Source organism: Dasypus novemcinctus, chromosome 13 (assembly GCF_030445035.2).
Source record: "Dasypus novemcinctus isolate mDasNov1 chromosome 13, mDasNov1.1.hap2, whole genome shotgun sequence".
Taxonomy (NCBI): domain Eukaryota; kingdom Metazoa; phylum Chordata; class Mammalia; order Cingulata; family Dasypodidae; genus Dasypus; species Dasypus novemcinctus.
Window position 1 is genome coordinate 91,808,569 of NC_080685.1, and position 14,000 is coordinate 91,822,568.

The 14,000-nt window shown below is 42.0% G+C and overlaps 1 protein-coding gene across 9 annotated transcripts in view; it reads left to right on the plus strand.

Annotated features, from left to right (window-relative positions):
- The window catches only part of SRGAP2 (SLIT-ROBO Rho GTPase activating protein 2), a 261,250-nt gene that overhangs the window by 200,897 nt on the left and 46,353 nt on the right, over nt 1-14,000 (plus strand). For all 9 annotated transcript variants that reach the window (XR_011645545.1, XR_011645544.1, XM_058275104.2 and 6 more), the window contains exon 11: nt 12,787-12,871. Coding sequence is in view for 7 of the 9 variants with exons in the window: in XM_058275104.2 (XP_058131087.1) it covers nt 12,787-12,871 (85 nt within the window). In the remaining 2 variants the exon portion in view is untranslated. The remainder of the gene's footprint in view (nt 1-12,786; nt 12,872-14,000) is intronic.

Sequence of the window (14,000 nt, forward strand, 5' to 3'; positions counted from 1 at the left end):
ACAAGACGCAGCAAATAGACACCAAGAACAGACAACCGGGGGGGGGGGGGGGGGGGGGGATTAAATAAATAAATAAATCTTTAAAAAAAAAAAAAAAGATTCTGAAGGGCAGTCTTTGATTATCCTACATTGGATCTGGGTAGACTTGGAGACCATCCCTACGTAAAGGCATAAACATGTACAAGCTGTATGTGTCTAATAGGGACACCCAAGAAAAAGGCTGCTCCCAAGCATGCCACCAAAAAGATTTTCTTTTTTAAGAATTCTTTAACCAGATAGTAGACTTTCCGTTGAAAGATTACTTCTCAGCCACAGGGGATTCTGAAAGGGGAACTTCGTCTCTGGGTTCTCAGGAACTACATCCAAAGATTCTGGCTTAACATCTATCTTGTTTTTAGAGTCTGTACTTTTTTTTAGGTGATATGATGACATTATTTTATAACTTTTCATTACTGGGAAATTATTTTTCAAAATTATTGCTAAAATTCAAAGGGACAGGTAATGTGCAACTTTGTTGTTTTGCAGAGAATTTGAAGCATGATATTTTGTTATTTATGTATCTCCCCATCTTCCTTTGGACAGATGGACTCATTTTTTTAAGTAGTGTTAACAGTCCTTGGGAAGTTGCTGGCTTGTCTTTAGTGCCGCTTTTTAATAATTAAGTTATTCTGAGCTTGCCAAGTAGGATTTATTACATGGACTAAAATTTATTTCCTAATCTGATGACCAAGAAAGGAAAAAATAATTTTGCAAATGTGAGATGAAATATAGCTAGTGAGTATGCATCCTGATTCTGAATGAAAAGAATTAACTTGTTTTTCAGTCAAGAAACACAGTCTGCATGCAGCAAATTGAATTTTTCCCCCAACTGGAACAATTTCTTTAATTCTTCTTGGAACACTGTCCTTTCTCTATTAAGAAGCTAACGATTTGCTAACTTTTTTTTAAAAAAAAAAGGAATCTTTTTTTAATTGGTTAAACTCAGAATTCTTCAGATTGTTGTTGTTGTTTTAAAGCCTGGAGAAAACTGTTGAAAGCGAGTGATTTAAAATATTATTCTTTTAAAATAACTTTTTTATTTTAAAAAGCAATACATTCCGATTATATAAAATTTAGAAGAGAAAAGAAGATAATAAAAATCACCCAGGGGAAGTGGATATAGCTCAGTGATTGAGCACCTGCTTCTCATATGCAAGATCCTCGGTTCAATCCTCATTACCTCCTAAAACAATCAAACAAAAAACTTAAATCACCCAGGGGAGCAGATATGGCTTGTGGTTGAACGCCTGTTCCCCATGTAGGAGGTCCCAGGTTCAGTTCCCGGTGCCTCCCAAGAACAAACAAAACAAACCAAAAAACAAACAGCTAGCAAACAAACGAAAAAAACCAACTCAGGAGCCAATGTGACTCAGCAGTTGAACGCCAGCTTCCCACATATGAGGTCCCGCGTTCAATACCCGACCCTGATAGCTTAAAAAAAAAAACCTATAATCCCACTTCCTAGAGATAATGGTGTTAGGTTATATATTCCCAGTGTTTTTTCATACAAGCACAAACACATATGTGAACATATATTTATAATTTTATTACAAAAATTGGAATACTGTTATATATGTTATGTTATAATACACTGTTTTCATTTAACAGCAAATGAATTTTTTTGTCCTTTATATTATAAGATTCTTTAAATATATTTATGAGTAAAATTCTAAAATCTACACAAAGAAATAATGGAGTGGCATCTTGGCTCATTCATTTTTGTAAAATATAGCACACTGCCTGCTTCATAGTTAATGCTCACTAAGTGTTGAAGGTTTATCATCACCATAATCATTATAAATTTATTAATTAGTCATTATTAAATTATTCATTGATTATTTATTGAGGATCTACTATGTGCCAGGCACGGTGCTATATGCTTGGAATGCCGAGAGTGTAAAATGAGGAAGGGAAAGATGGATTAGGGATATAATGGAAGAACTTTCATTTTTGTCTCTTGTATTTCTAAACAGTTACAATGGATTTATTTTTTTTTTGTAATTGAAAAAAGTAAATAAATAATTGTAAAAATGCATACTTGCGCATGCAGATGAATGAATGGAGTTGGGGAAACATTAAGTACAAATTGACTCTTGTGCTTGATCTTGAAAGATGGGTGATACAGAGGAGAATGGCATTCCTTTAGAAAAGAGCAACATGTGCAAAAACAGTAAAGGCATACCTGGGTTAGGGGAGTGTGTGTAGCTTAGTGGTTGAGCACCTGCTTCCCATGTACGAGGTTCCAGGTTCAATCCCCAGTATTTCCTTAAAAAAAATAGTTGGTGGGAGTATCAAAAGACGGTGGGGGTAAAGTAGATACAATCCCCAGGTATTGGTTCCTTGGAGGGCTAAAGAGACCCACGGGTTCTATGGTCATGGCACATGGGGTTCACTGCCATGTCAGATGGCCCTTCTTTGGAGCTGGTGTTTCTGCGTGATGAAACTGGACTCAGATGGGATCTCTTTTCATAAGACTTTCATGTTACTTTACTGAAATTGTAGTTGGTGTTGGGTTTTAAGATATATTTAGGGGATTTGAATCTCTGGACTGACAATATGATAGCCAGGCCCTGAGCCTCAACAGACTCCAGCTCCTACAATCTGATTTATTGGACTCACCTCACTCAGCTAAGATGGAGTTGAAGAAGGACAACCACCACACCATGGAGCCTAGAGTGCCTACAACTGAAAGCAGGAGGAGTGCATCCAGTATCCATGTGGAATCTGAGCCTCCTCTTGACATAGAGGTGCAACGGACACAACCAATCCAAGGTCCACAGAGAAAAGGTGGCATTGGAGTGGGAAAAGTGGACATGGTGGCTGATGGGTATGGGGAATGGCAGGAAGAGATGAGATGTGGAGGCGCTTTTGGGACTTGCAGTTGCCCTGGATGGTGCTTCAGGGGCAATCACCGGACATTGTAAATCCTCCCAGGGCCCACTGGATGGAATGGGGGAGAGTATGGGCCATGATGTGGGCCGTTGACCATGAGGTACAGAGATGCCCAGTGATGTACTTACCAAATGCAATGAATGTGTCATGATGATGGGAGTGAGTGTTGCTGTGGGGGGAGTGGTGGGGTGCGGGTGGTGGGGTTGAATGGGACCTCATATTTTTTTTTAATGTAATATTTTTACAAAATCAATTTAAAAAAAAAGCTACAATGGACAAATCAGCATGAAAATACCATAAAGAGAGACACATGATCAGTGGAATTGAATTCAATAGAGAAATAAACCCTCATCTATCTCTAAAAAAAAAAAGACGGTGGGGGAAAGCGGCTGTGGCTCAATCAGTTGGGCTCCCGTCTACCATATGGGAGGCTCTGGGTTTGCGTCCCAGGGCCTCCTGGTGAAGGCAAAAGCTGGCCTGTGCGCCGCGGAGAGCTGATGGCCCATGCGCCTCAGAGAGTTGGGTTAGCAAGATGACGCAACAAAAGGGAGACAAGCAGATAAAGAAAACACACGCAGCGAATGGACACAGAGAAGAGACAGCAAAAGAAAAAGGAACAAGCCACAGCGGGGGGGGGGGGGGGGGGGGGGGGGGGATAAATAAATAAATAAATCTTGAAAAAAAGAAAGATGGTGGGAATACTTTTTTACTGTAATGAGGTGTGTGTCACCCCCTGTGTCATTATCTAAGGAGGTTGTTGAATACTCTCTAGAGCAGGAGTTCTTAACCAGGGGTCCACGGACACCCAAGGGGTCCATGGAAAGATTTCAGGGGTCTGTGAGCTTGAATTGAAAAAAATCTACTCAATTAGATGTCCAACATGATGTGTGTGTTGTCTACCATAGTTTAATGTTCTTATTCAAGATAAACAACAGTCTGCATGTTGATATGTCTTTAAAAAATAAAATTTAACTTTCCTATATTTTGGATGTACTGGATTATTATGTAATGTGCTAAGAAAGAAGCACATACCATGTTTTTTATTTTAGTAACTTTAGTAACTTTCAATATCTAATTCCTTTGTAATTTTAGTTTATGCATTTAAAAAACATTCTTGTGGGGATGTGTTGGTGAAGGTATAATATATTTATTAATTAATACACAGTGTAGTGTTGACTTAGTATGCTGATTTTCATTTAGATGTAGCATGTTCTGAGGGCAGTGGATAGCTGCCTGCAAAAATGTTGGTAAGGATGGTGGACATGGTTTTATCATGCCACAGGAAACCTCAAATTTCTAAATGTTTGCTGAAAATGACCATTTGAACCAATGTTGAACCGTGTTAGGTTATCAGATATTGAAATTATGGAAAAGTTATAAAATGTAATTTTGAATAATTCTAAAATTTAATTTAAAGAAGTGCCGATGTTGAGTGTCATGAAACTATCTGCCGCTACAGAGAAAGGATCCATGGTTTTCACCTGATTGGCAAAAAGTCTACAAAAAAGGTTAGGAAACCCTGCTCCAGGGAAGCGGAGTTGACCCAGTGGATAGGGCATCCGCTTACCACATGGGAGGTCCATGGTTCAGACCCCGGGCCTCCTTGACCCGTGTGGAGCTGGTCCACTCACAGTGCTGATGTGCAGGAGTGCCCTGCCATGCAGGGGTGTCCCCCGCCTAGGGGAGCCCCACGTACAAGGAGTGCACCCCATAAGGAGAGCTGCCCAGCATGAAAGTGCAGCCTGCCCAGGAATGGTGCTGCACACACAGAGATGTGTGCACACACACAAGATGATGCAACAAAAAGAAACACAGATTCCTGTGCTGCTGACAACAACAGAAGCGGACAAAAAGAAGAACACGCAGCAAATGGACACAGAGAACAGACAACTGGGGCGGGGGGCGGGAGAAGGGGAGAGAAATAAAATAAATCTTTAAAAAAAAAAAGAACCCCTACTCTGGAGTTTTTGGTGTTCCTTTTAAGTATTTTATTTACTTTTTTATCCTACCCCTCGTTGTTTACATTTGCTGCGTGTGTTGTGTGCTGGTCTTCTTTTTTCAGGAGGCACTTGGAACCAAACCTGGGACCTCTCATGTAGAAGGGAGGCGCCTAGTCACTGGAGCCACCTCTGTTCCCTCCTTCATTGTATCACTCATTACATTTTCCTCTATGTGTCTCTTGTTGCATCATCTTGTATCAGCTCACCATGCCAGCCCGCCACATCAGTTTGTTGTCTTCCTCATCTTCTTTAAGAGGCACCGGCAACTGAACCCAGACCTCCCATGTGGTAGGCTGGAGCTCAGTCACTTGAGCCACATTCTCTTTCTTAGAGTCTTTTTTTTTTTTTAAGATCTATTTTTATTTATTTCTCTCCCCTTCCCCCACCCCCAAACCCTCCTGTTGTCTGCTCTCTGTGTCCATTCGCTATGTGTTCTTCTGTGACGCTTTCTATCCTTATCAGCAGCACCGAGAATCTGTGTTTCTTTTTGTTGCATCATCTTGCTGTATCAGCTCTCCGTGTGTGTGGTGCCATTCCTGGGCAGGCTGTACTTTCTTTCACGCTGGGCAGCTCTCCTTACAGGGCGTACTCCTTACACGTGGGGCTTCCCTACACAGGGACACCCCTGCGAGGTGGGGCACTACTTGCCTTGCGCGCATCAGCACTGCGCATGGGCCAGCTCCACATGGGTCAAGGAGGCCCGGGGTTTGAATCGCAGACCTCCCATGTGGTAGGCGGATGCCCTATCCATTGGGCCAAGTCTCCTTCCCTCTTAGAGTCTTTCAATAAGAGGATTGTTTGCAACCAATCCAATGTCCACATAGAAGAGGTGGTATTGGATTGAGAAAAGTGGACATGGTGGACGATGGGTATGGGGAAAGGCAGGAAGAGATGAGAGGTGGAGGTGTCTTTGGGACATGGAGCTGCCCTGGATGGTGCTTCAGAGGCAATCACCGGACATTGTAAATCCTCACAGGGCCCACTGGATGGAATGGAGGAGAGTATGGGCCATGATGTGGACCATTGACTATGAGGTGCAGAGGTGCCCAAAGATGTACTTACCAAATCCAATGGATGTGTCATGATGATAGGAACGAGTGTTGTTGGGGGGGGAGAGGGGGGGTGGGGGAGCGGGGTTGAATGGGACCTCACATATATATTTTTGATGTAATATTATTACAAAGTCAATAAAAAAAAAAAAAGAAATAAAAAAAATATCCATTATAAAAACCAAAAAAAAAAAAAAAAAAAAAATAAGAGGATTGTTTGGCTGGTCTGTCTGGGCTGCTTAGATTTAACACTACTTTTTTTTTTTTTTTAAAGATTTATTTTTATTTATTTAATTCCCCTCCCCTCCCCCGGTTGTCTGTTTTCTGTGTCCTTTTGCTGCGTCTTGTTTCTTTGTCCGCTTCTGTTGTCAGCGGCACGGGAAGTGTGGGCGGCGCCACTCCTGGGCAGGCTGCACTTTCTTTCGCACTGGGTGGCTCTCCTTACGGGTGCACTCCTTGCGCGTGGGGCTCCCTACAAGGGGGACACCCCTGCATGGCAGGGCACTCCTTACGCGCATCAGCACTGCGCATGGGCCAGCTCCACACGGGTCAAGGAGGCCCGGGGCTTGAACCGCTTACCTCCCATGTGGTGGACGGACGCCCTAACCACTGGGCCAAAGTCCATTTCCCTAACACTACTTAAATCACCTAAACTTATTAAATTGAGAAGACTTCCTTTTTTTTAGGTTAGGTAAGAAATTTTGGCCCTAAAATTCTGTATTTAACACGGTCTTGGTCAGAGTTACTTTTTTGCTTTAAATGATGCTATTGCATTTGTATTCAAGGTTAACTTTTAGTAAAAGCAGGAATGGCAGTATTCAAACTGTTGACCTCTCAAATCCTGCCCAACATTTTACCTTCTGTCAGTGCATTGATGTTATCTAACCCATTTCCAGGCTTCTGTGGCCATGGTGTTACTTATCAAAATTGTGTGCAGATTTCCTTAGCTAAGAGAAATAGTTTTTGTATGGGCTTGTGTAATAACAGATTTACAAGAGATTTATCATTTTCATGACTGGTACTTGAAATAGGTCAGATAATTCATTTCATGCTGAAAGGGCTTTTTTGGGTTTGTTTAATGGACATTCAGGAAAAGGGGTGCCAGCATGAAACCAAGTGGCTGCTTGTGCTTGCCAAATCATACAAAGCCATCACAACTGCAGGTGTGCTTTCTCTAGTCTGTTGCCTCCACTAAAAATGTTGTCTGTGTATTTCTCTGTATCCTTCACAACATCAGAGCAGTGCATCCTGCAAGAAGCTTCTGACTTTTAAAGAGTTGGGAAGAGGACCCCTGTAGCTTTGATTGACCTTTGGGTAGTATGCTAGTGACAGAACTGTTAGCAAGGCTCCCTGACCACTCACAGCTGTTAGCAGATTGATCTGCCCAGATGACATCAATTGGAAATTTGAAGCCTGACTTATAAAGGTAAATTGTTGCACGAGTCTCAGGGAAGTAATCATGGAATTTTGAAGAAATTTATAAAATTATTTAACCCAAAGTTTTCATTTGAAAAATTTAAAAACAAATCAAAGAAAACGGAAACTCTGAGAAGATGGCCTGCCCAAGGGCCTCAGCTGGAGCTGAAACCAGAACCCTGGTTGCCTGTCAGCCACAACCTTTTTCTCTATGCCCGGCTAAAGAAGTTGAGGTGTGAGGAAAAGCTCAGAAACAGGTCAACAACTTTCTCCTCTGATTTGCCCTAAAGGAATGTTTCCTGATCTCCTTGGCTTTGTATCTCTCCTCTTCTATAATATATGGTGCAGCAATATCTTTTTCCCATTGTCTTTTTAATTGTGATTGTTAAAAATAGGTTTTAAAAAGATATAAAAAATTTCAAAAGGGTATATAGGAAAAAGTAAAAATCTTCCCATCCCAGGCCCCCACTTTCTGTGCCCTTCCAAGGATATTCTATGTATAGGCAATCACTTGCCCTTGAAAGAACATAAGTAGAAGTGTACCACTCATGTTATTCTTCACCTGGCTTCTTTTTGGCTTAATTTAATTTGGGTGTTATTTTCATATTAGTCCAAAAGATCTGCTTCCTTTTTAAATGACTGCACAGAATTTTAGTGTATGGGAGTCATTTATTTAATTCTCTGCTTATGAGTGGTAATGCTCACTTTAACCAAGGATTGTCATAACCTTCTAGGCTGACATTTCTCTTAAGTATGTCCTAAGTAATTCTTCTGGAGTTCTTCTTGGGAGATGGACTGGGGAAGGGGTTAAGGATTAAGACTGATAAAACAACATCACCTGGGAAACTTGGGCCTACCATTTGGGAGGTCCAGCGTTCGATTCCCAGGCCCTCCTGGTAAAGGCACACTGGCCTGCACGGCAAACTGGCTCAAGCAGAGAGCTGACTGGCATGGAGTGCTGACCCATGCCAAGTGTTGGCCCACACAGCAGACTGACTCGTGGGGAGTGCTAGCACAGCAAGATGATGCAACAAAAGGAGACACAGAGGAAAGACAATAGGTAACACAGCTGACCAGGGAGCTGAGGTGGCGCGAGAGACTTGAGTGCGTCTCTCCCACTTGGGAAGGTCCCAGGATCAGTTCCCAGTGCTGCCTAAAGAGAAGACAAGCAGACGCAGAAGAACACATAGAGAGCAGACAGCGAGTGCAAAATGGGGGAGTGGGGGGGGGGAATAAATTAATCTTAAAAAAACACTAGACCACCTGAATTCTTAGGGACAGGCTTGAGTAAGGAAATAGGACAAGAGATAATGCCTTGGCCATTGGGCAGTACTCTAGACCTCTAGACTGGGAACCCAGAGTCCAAGACTTTTTTCAGTCTTGATATTCCCCTAATCCTTGCACCGTGAAGGGACACTCAGTAGATCTGTATTCAGCAGGTACAAATGAATAAATGCCCCTGCCCTGTCAGTTAAACTGGGGAAATATGTTCCTGGTTAAGGACAGGTTTCTTTCTTTAAAAATTGATGGGGGAAAAAAAAAAGAAAAAAAAATTGATGGGGAGGAGGGGAAATGTCAGCATGGCCGGATGGTAGGGAAACAGCCACAGTAATGCCATGTATGTGCCTCTGCGCATAGTACAAGCCCGGTGCATCTCACTCCTTCCCCCTCCCCCTGCCCTTTGCTGCATTAGATACTTGTGGCCTCGGGTTCACGCAGATTAAATCCAGGGCATAAGCAAGGTGTCATGAGTTTCTGCCCTCATGGTATGAATGTGTTTATCAAAAGGGGTTTTTTTAGTGGAATTTGAAAAGCTATCTCATGCCTCTTACTATTTTTAAAGGGCCAGATGCTTTCAGCTTTGATTCAGCTTTCTTACGTATTAATAAAAAGCAAAGAAGTTTATGGAAGGAATATTTTTAGGTTAACTGAGCAGGTGTTCAGGTAAAAGGAACAAATTTTTCATTACTTGCTACATGCCATACCCTGTGTGAATCACAGTGGTCCCCACTTTTTATAAAGGGAAACCAAGCTTCAGGGAGATTAGGTGACTTGCCCACGGTAGAAGAATTAGTAAATAGTAGAACTGGAATATTCCAATGTAGATCTTTACATTTTACTACAAGAAAATGTCTGTGAGGGAAGAAGGGCACAGAAAGAAAACTTATTATATTAACACTTCTCAGTAGATAAAATTCTTTGCTAATAACAGCCAATTAGAAATTTGAAAATCAAAGAGGTTATTACTAATAGTTATTAAAAACTTGAAGTTTCACATTGTCAAACAAACAAAACGCCCAATAGACTCTTCTCCATTCCTGCTTTTTAAAGAACTATTCACTTTTTCTAATATTGGGTGGGGTACTTCCCAGTCTGTGTTTTAGATATTTTATTTTATTTTAGTGATCTATGAGTTAACTAGAATAAAACTCACTCTCTCTTTTGCTTTTCCATTGAGGAAAAGTCCAGGTAGTTACATTACTTTTGGGTGTTTTGGTGAGGGAAACAGGAGTGGAATTAAAGAAAATTAATTACTTAATTTGCTTTGGATTAGGAAAATGACCCTTATTGCCTGAGGAGGGGATTTTGAGATTCTGGTCTCCAGAATTCACTGAAAATCCACCTACTCCTCCCTTGCCCTCAATTGTTTGGGCTCCTTCACCTGTATGTCTGTCTAGCAGCTAAGGAAGCCTTCTAACTCAGCTCTGCCAATAAAGGCAAGGTTATTTATCCACAGTCTATCTCTCACACAGATGCATGCTGACTTTCTGGGAGGGATAGGGAAGTGATAAATAACATGCCTGCAAACTCTGCGTGGTGCAGGATAAGATTCCTTTGCCTTCCCATATTCAGCTTACCTGGATGGAAAATACCCAACCATTGTTTCCATCCCATTATTAGGGATGCAGGTCATATCATGACACAGTTTTGATCCTTCAGGATTTAATGGAACTCGAAAATATAATCCATCATACCTCTTTATCAGATTGTTATTTATCTTAATGGTTCACCGAGTGACAGCAGAGTTAACTAGCGAACTGTGAGCGCGAGTGAAAGAAAAAAATTCTGGAATCACAAGCAGAAACATGACTGAAAGGAAGGAATTTGCATCTATCTCCTTTCAGAATTTTGGCTGTTTTCTGGGTCTCCTGGTCTTGTTTTGATAGTTACAGCTTTTTTGGTGAAATTTTTCTAATTAAGAAACCTTCCTGGTCTCCTGGGTATACCTCCCGAAGAAAGGCCTTTGAGTGTTGAGTTGTCAACAGTAGGTGTTTCCTGAAGATTTTGCACTTCTGGGCCCTAAAATACTGCCCCAAGCCTCACAATTAGGCATTGTTTGGGAGCTGGGATATCACCCAAGGGAAGGGGAGACTGAAAGCAGGTGAGCTGGCTTCTGGAGCAGATGGAAAGATGATATCAGAGCCTACTTTCATGCAGATGTTCTTGTACCAAAGCACCAAGGAGCAGGGGGCCAGGCCATAAGGCAGCAGAAATTATTAGGTAGATTTGTTTTGTATTTTACATTGTAGGGGAGTGGAGCACACTTAGAGGCTTGGCTTATAGCTGCTAAGGAAGGTTGTTTCTGTAGGAGACTGAGACTGCTCATTACTCATTCTTCACACATTTATTGAGTGTCTACTACCTGCTAGGCATAATACTAAGCATCAGGGAGGCAAAGGATAATGAATGACATGGCCTCTGACCATAGAAAATAGATAGTCTGGAGGGAAAGGTATGTGAGTAATAAACTCTTCAGTGGCAGTGCAACATTGCTGTCCCAGCATCTGGGTGAACAAGGGAGGGCCAGGGATCGCAACCCAGAGAAAGATATTTTTTTTCTTTGTTTTCCAACTAGTGTGTTAAAGGTAAAATGCTCAAACTGTTCTGAAAAGTATAGAGTAAAAGTAATTCCTATTTTTCCACATTTTCTTTCTATTAATCCTCATTATAAGTAGTAAATAACCATGAAACCAAGAGTTTGATATATAGTTATATTTTTGATGAATATACATTAAAAGAAAGGCATACCTATTGCAACTTAAAATTTTTTAATCCACTTACCACCTAAACTAGCTCACATATCACCAGTGATTCATGAATCACACTTGAGCAAACCCTGCCATTTTGCTTCTGAGTTTAGAAATGGGCAGATGATCCATCAGATGAACTGTTATAGCAGGAGAAAGCCAAGGCAAACTAGGATCCCCATAAATGGCTATGGGGTAGAGAAGGAAACACATAAGGTTAAGAGCTCACTACCACTTGATGGCTTTTAACAATCAGCAATTCTTTTGACCAGTCTGAGATCATCTTCCCATATTTAATAAGAAAATATCTTCCCTATTGCTGTACAGAGTTATTATGAGAGTCAAATGACAGAATACACACTTTAAAACTTGTAAGGTGCTATACATAAAGAATTAATACTGTGAAGTTTTGTTTTGCTTCTCTCCTTCTCTTCTCTGCTTTCCTGCCCTGAACCATAATGGATCATGCATTTAGCATAATGGTTAAGAACATGTGCTGAGTTGTCAAACTACATATGTTTGGATACTGGCTCCACCACTCACTAAGTATTTGACCTTGAGCAATTTATTTAATCTCTTCAAACCTCAGCATCATCATCCATAAAATGGGAATCATGCTAGTATGTGTTCATAGGGTTGTTTTGAAGATTTGATGGGTTGTCTGGGAAAAATACCATATCTCACTGGTCAGACAAGGGCTCAAAGAGATGAAATAGACAGTTTTGACCATTGGAGCCTATGTCACTGCATTTCCATAACCACATCTTGTGTCTGGAACAGCAAGTATGTGTGTATGCTGAGGGCAGAGGGCAATGCTTCACTTTGCTTAGAAACCCCAGGCTTTCTATAAAGACTCAATGCAGAATAGAGTGGAAGGCTGATGAGGACACAGCTCAGATACAGATGCTCCACATGCTGGCCTTGCATTGAGGTCTGGGCTGAGCCTGCTGTTGGCATTACTTCTGGTATGATGGAATGCAAGCTGGGAGGGGCCAGGGCGGGCCTGGATGTCAGTGGAGGTGACAAGTGGCAGGTGTGTGTCCTTACACCATGAAGACTAGGGCTCAGTGAGTCCATCACCCTCCCTGCTTTTCTTCAGTAGACGTGAAAAAAAATGGATGAAAGGCTTTGGGAGACAGTTTCTTTAGGCCAACATGGAGCACACAGAAAACAGAGCTGCAATCTAAGCTACCAGGAAAACCAGCAGTTGGCCATATGCTTAGGGCCTTAAAGAAATAAAAAGCCAACCTGGTGGAAATTGGACCGGCAACCAAATGACCTCTTAAAAAAAGGATTATACAGTTGAGCAACTGTGATTTTTTTTTTCCTTCAAGAGTCATCACTCTTCTTTCTCCCTTACAGAAAATGAAGGAGTACCTGGAGGGCAGGAACCTCATCACCAAGTTACAAGCCAAGCATGACTTACTCCAGAAAACCCTGGGAGAAAGTGAGTGTGGGAACTCTGCTGCAGGTTTGGCAGTGAGGAAAAGGCTGAGCCCTGAGCTTTATTGCCAAACACACGCCTCCATCCTATGCTTAGTGAACCAATCTTTTTATGTGAATACAGTTCTTTTCGGATTCTGTTTGATGTGGGAGCACATGCCTCAAATGACTGCTTGATTTATGGGGAGAGGCCAATGCTTAATGAAGCACTAATGTGCATCATCTATTTGTTTAAATGGAGCGTGCTGGCTCTCCACCCAGTCCCCCTCCTTCGCCTCCTCTGCCACAAAAGGCACTGTGGGTTATTTGCTCTTCCAACACTTTGTTAAAACTCCTGGCTCCCGTGGCAGAACTGAGGCTGGAGCAGAAAAGTAGGAAGCTGTGAGATGAGATACCCAGCTGCTCTGAGGAGTGGAGAAGGTTCTCAAAGTAGGAATGATGGGTAGACAGCAGCTTCTAGAGCTTCAAGGTACAACATAGGTTGCCTTCTGCTTTAAAGGGTCCTGATGCTGTTTAAGTGGCAGCCCTCTCTCTGCTTGGGCCATGCTGAGGCCATGCTGATGAATGGACTGTCTCATCTTACAGGATGATTTTAACCAGATCCTGAAAAGTAGCAAGGTAGAGAACTGAACTAGCACTGTGGACTGTCTCTCCTCAGCTGTCAAACAGAAGGCGAAGGTTAAAAGAGAAGCTTCCCTGGGTTTTTTGGCATCCTGCCCAGGTCTCCTGTCTAGCTCTCAGCATCCTCTGATTAATGGGATTCCCAGCTTGTGGATGCCTCCAAATGCCCTGCCCCACCTCTTCCCTGTCCCTGTAATCTTCTGACTTAGAGGTGGAAAGACGGGCCACAGGGAATATACGGTAACATCGGTGCAAGGCAAACCTGCATTTACACAGAGGTCTGATGTTTTTAAAATAAATTCTTAAGCACTCTTCAGACAAACTACAGAGTATCAGAAAGTATGCAATACTCATTGGCTCACTGACCTTGGGAATTGGAGCCCCACTTTTCATACCAGAGCTTCCTACCCACCCTTCTTGCCCCATCCTTCACCTGCCCTGGATGATTCCTCCAGATGATTAATTTGTTTTCCTCTAATGGCTCTGATCTTGTGATTTTTAAGGTATTTTGC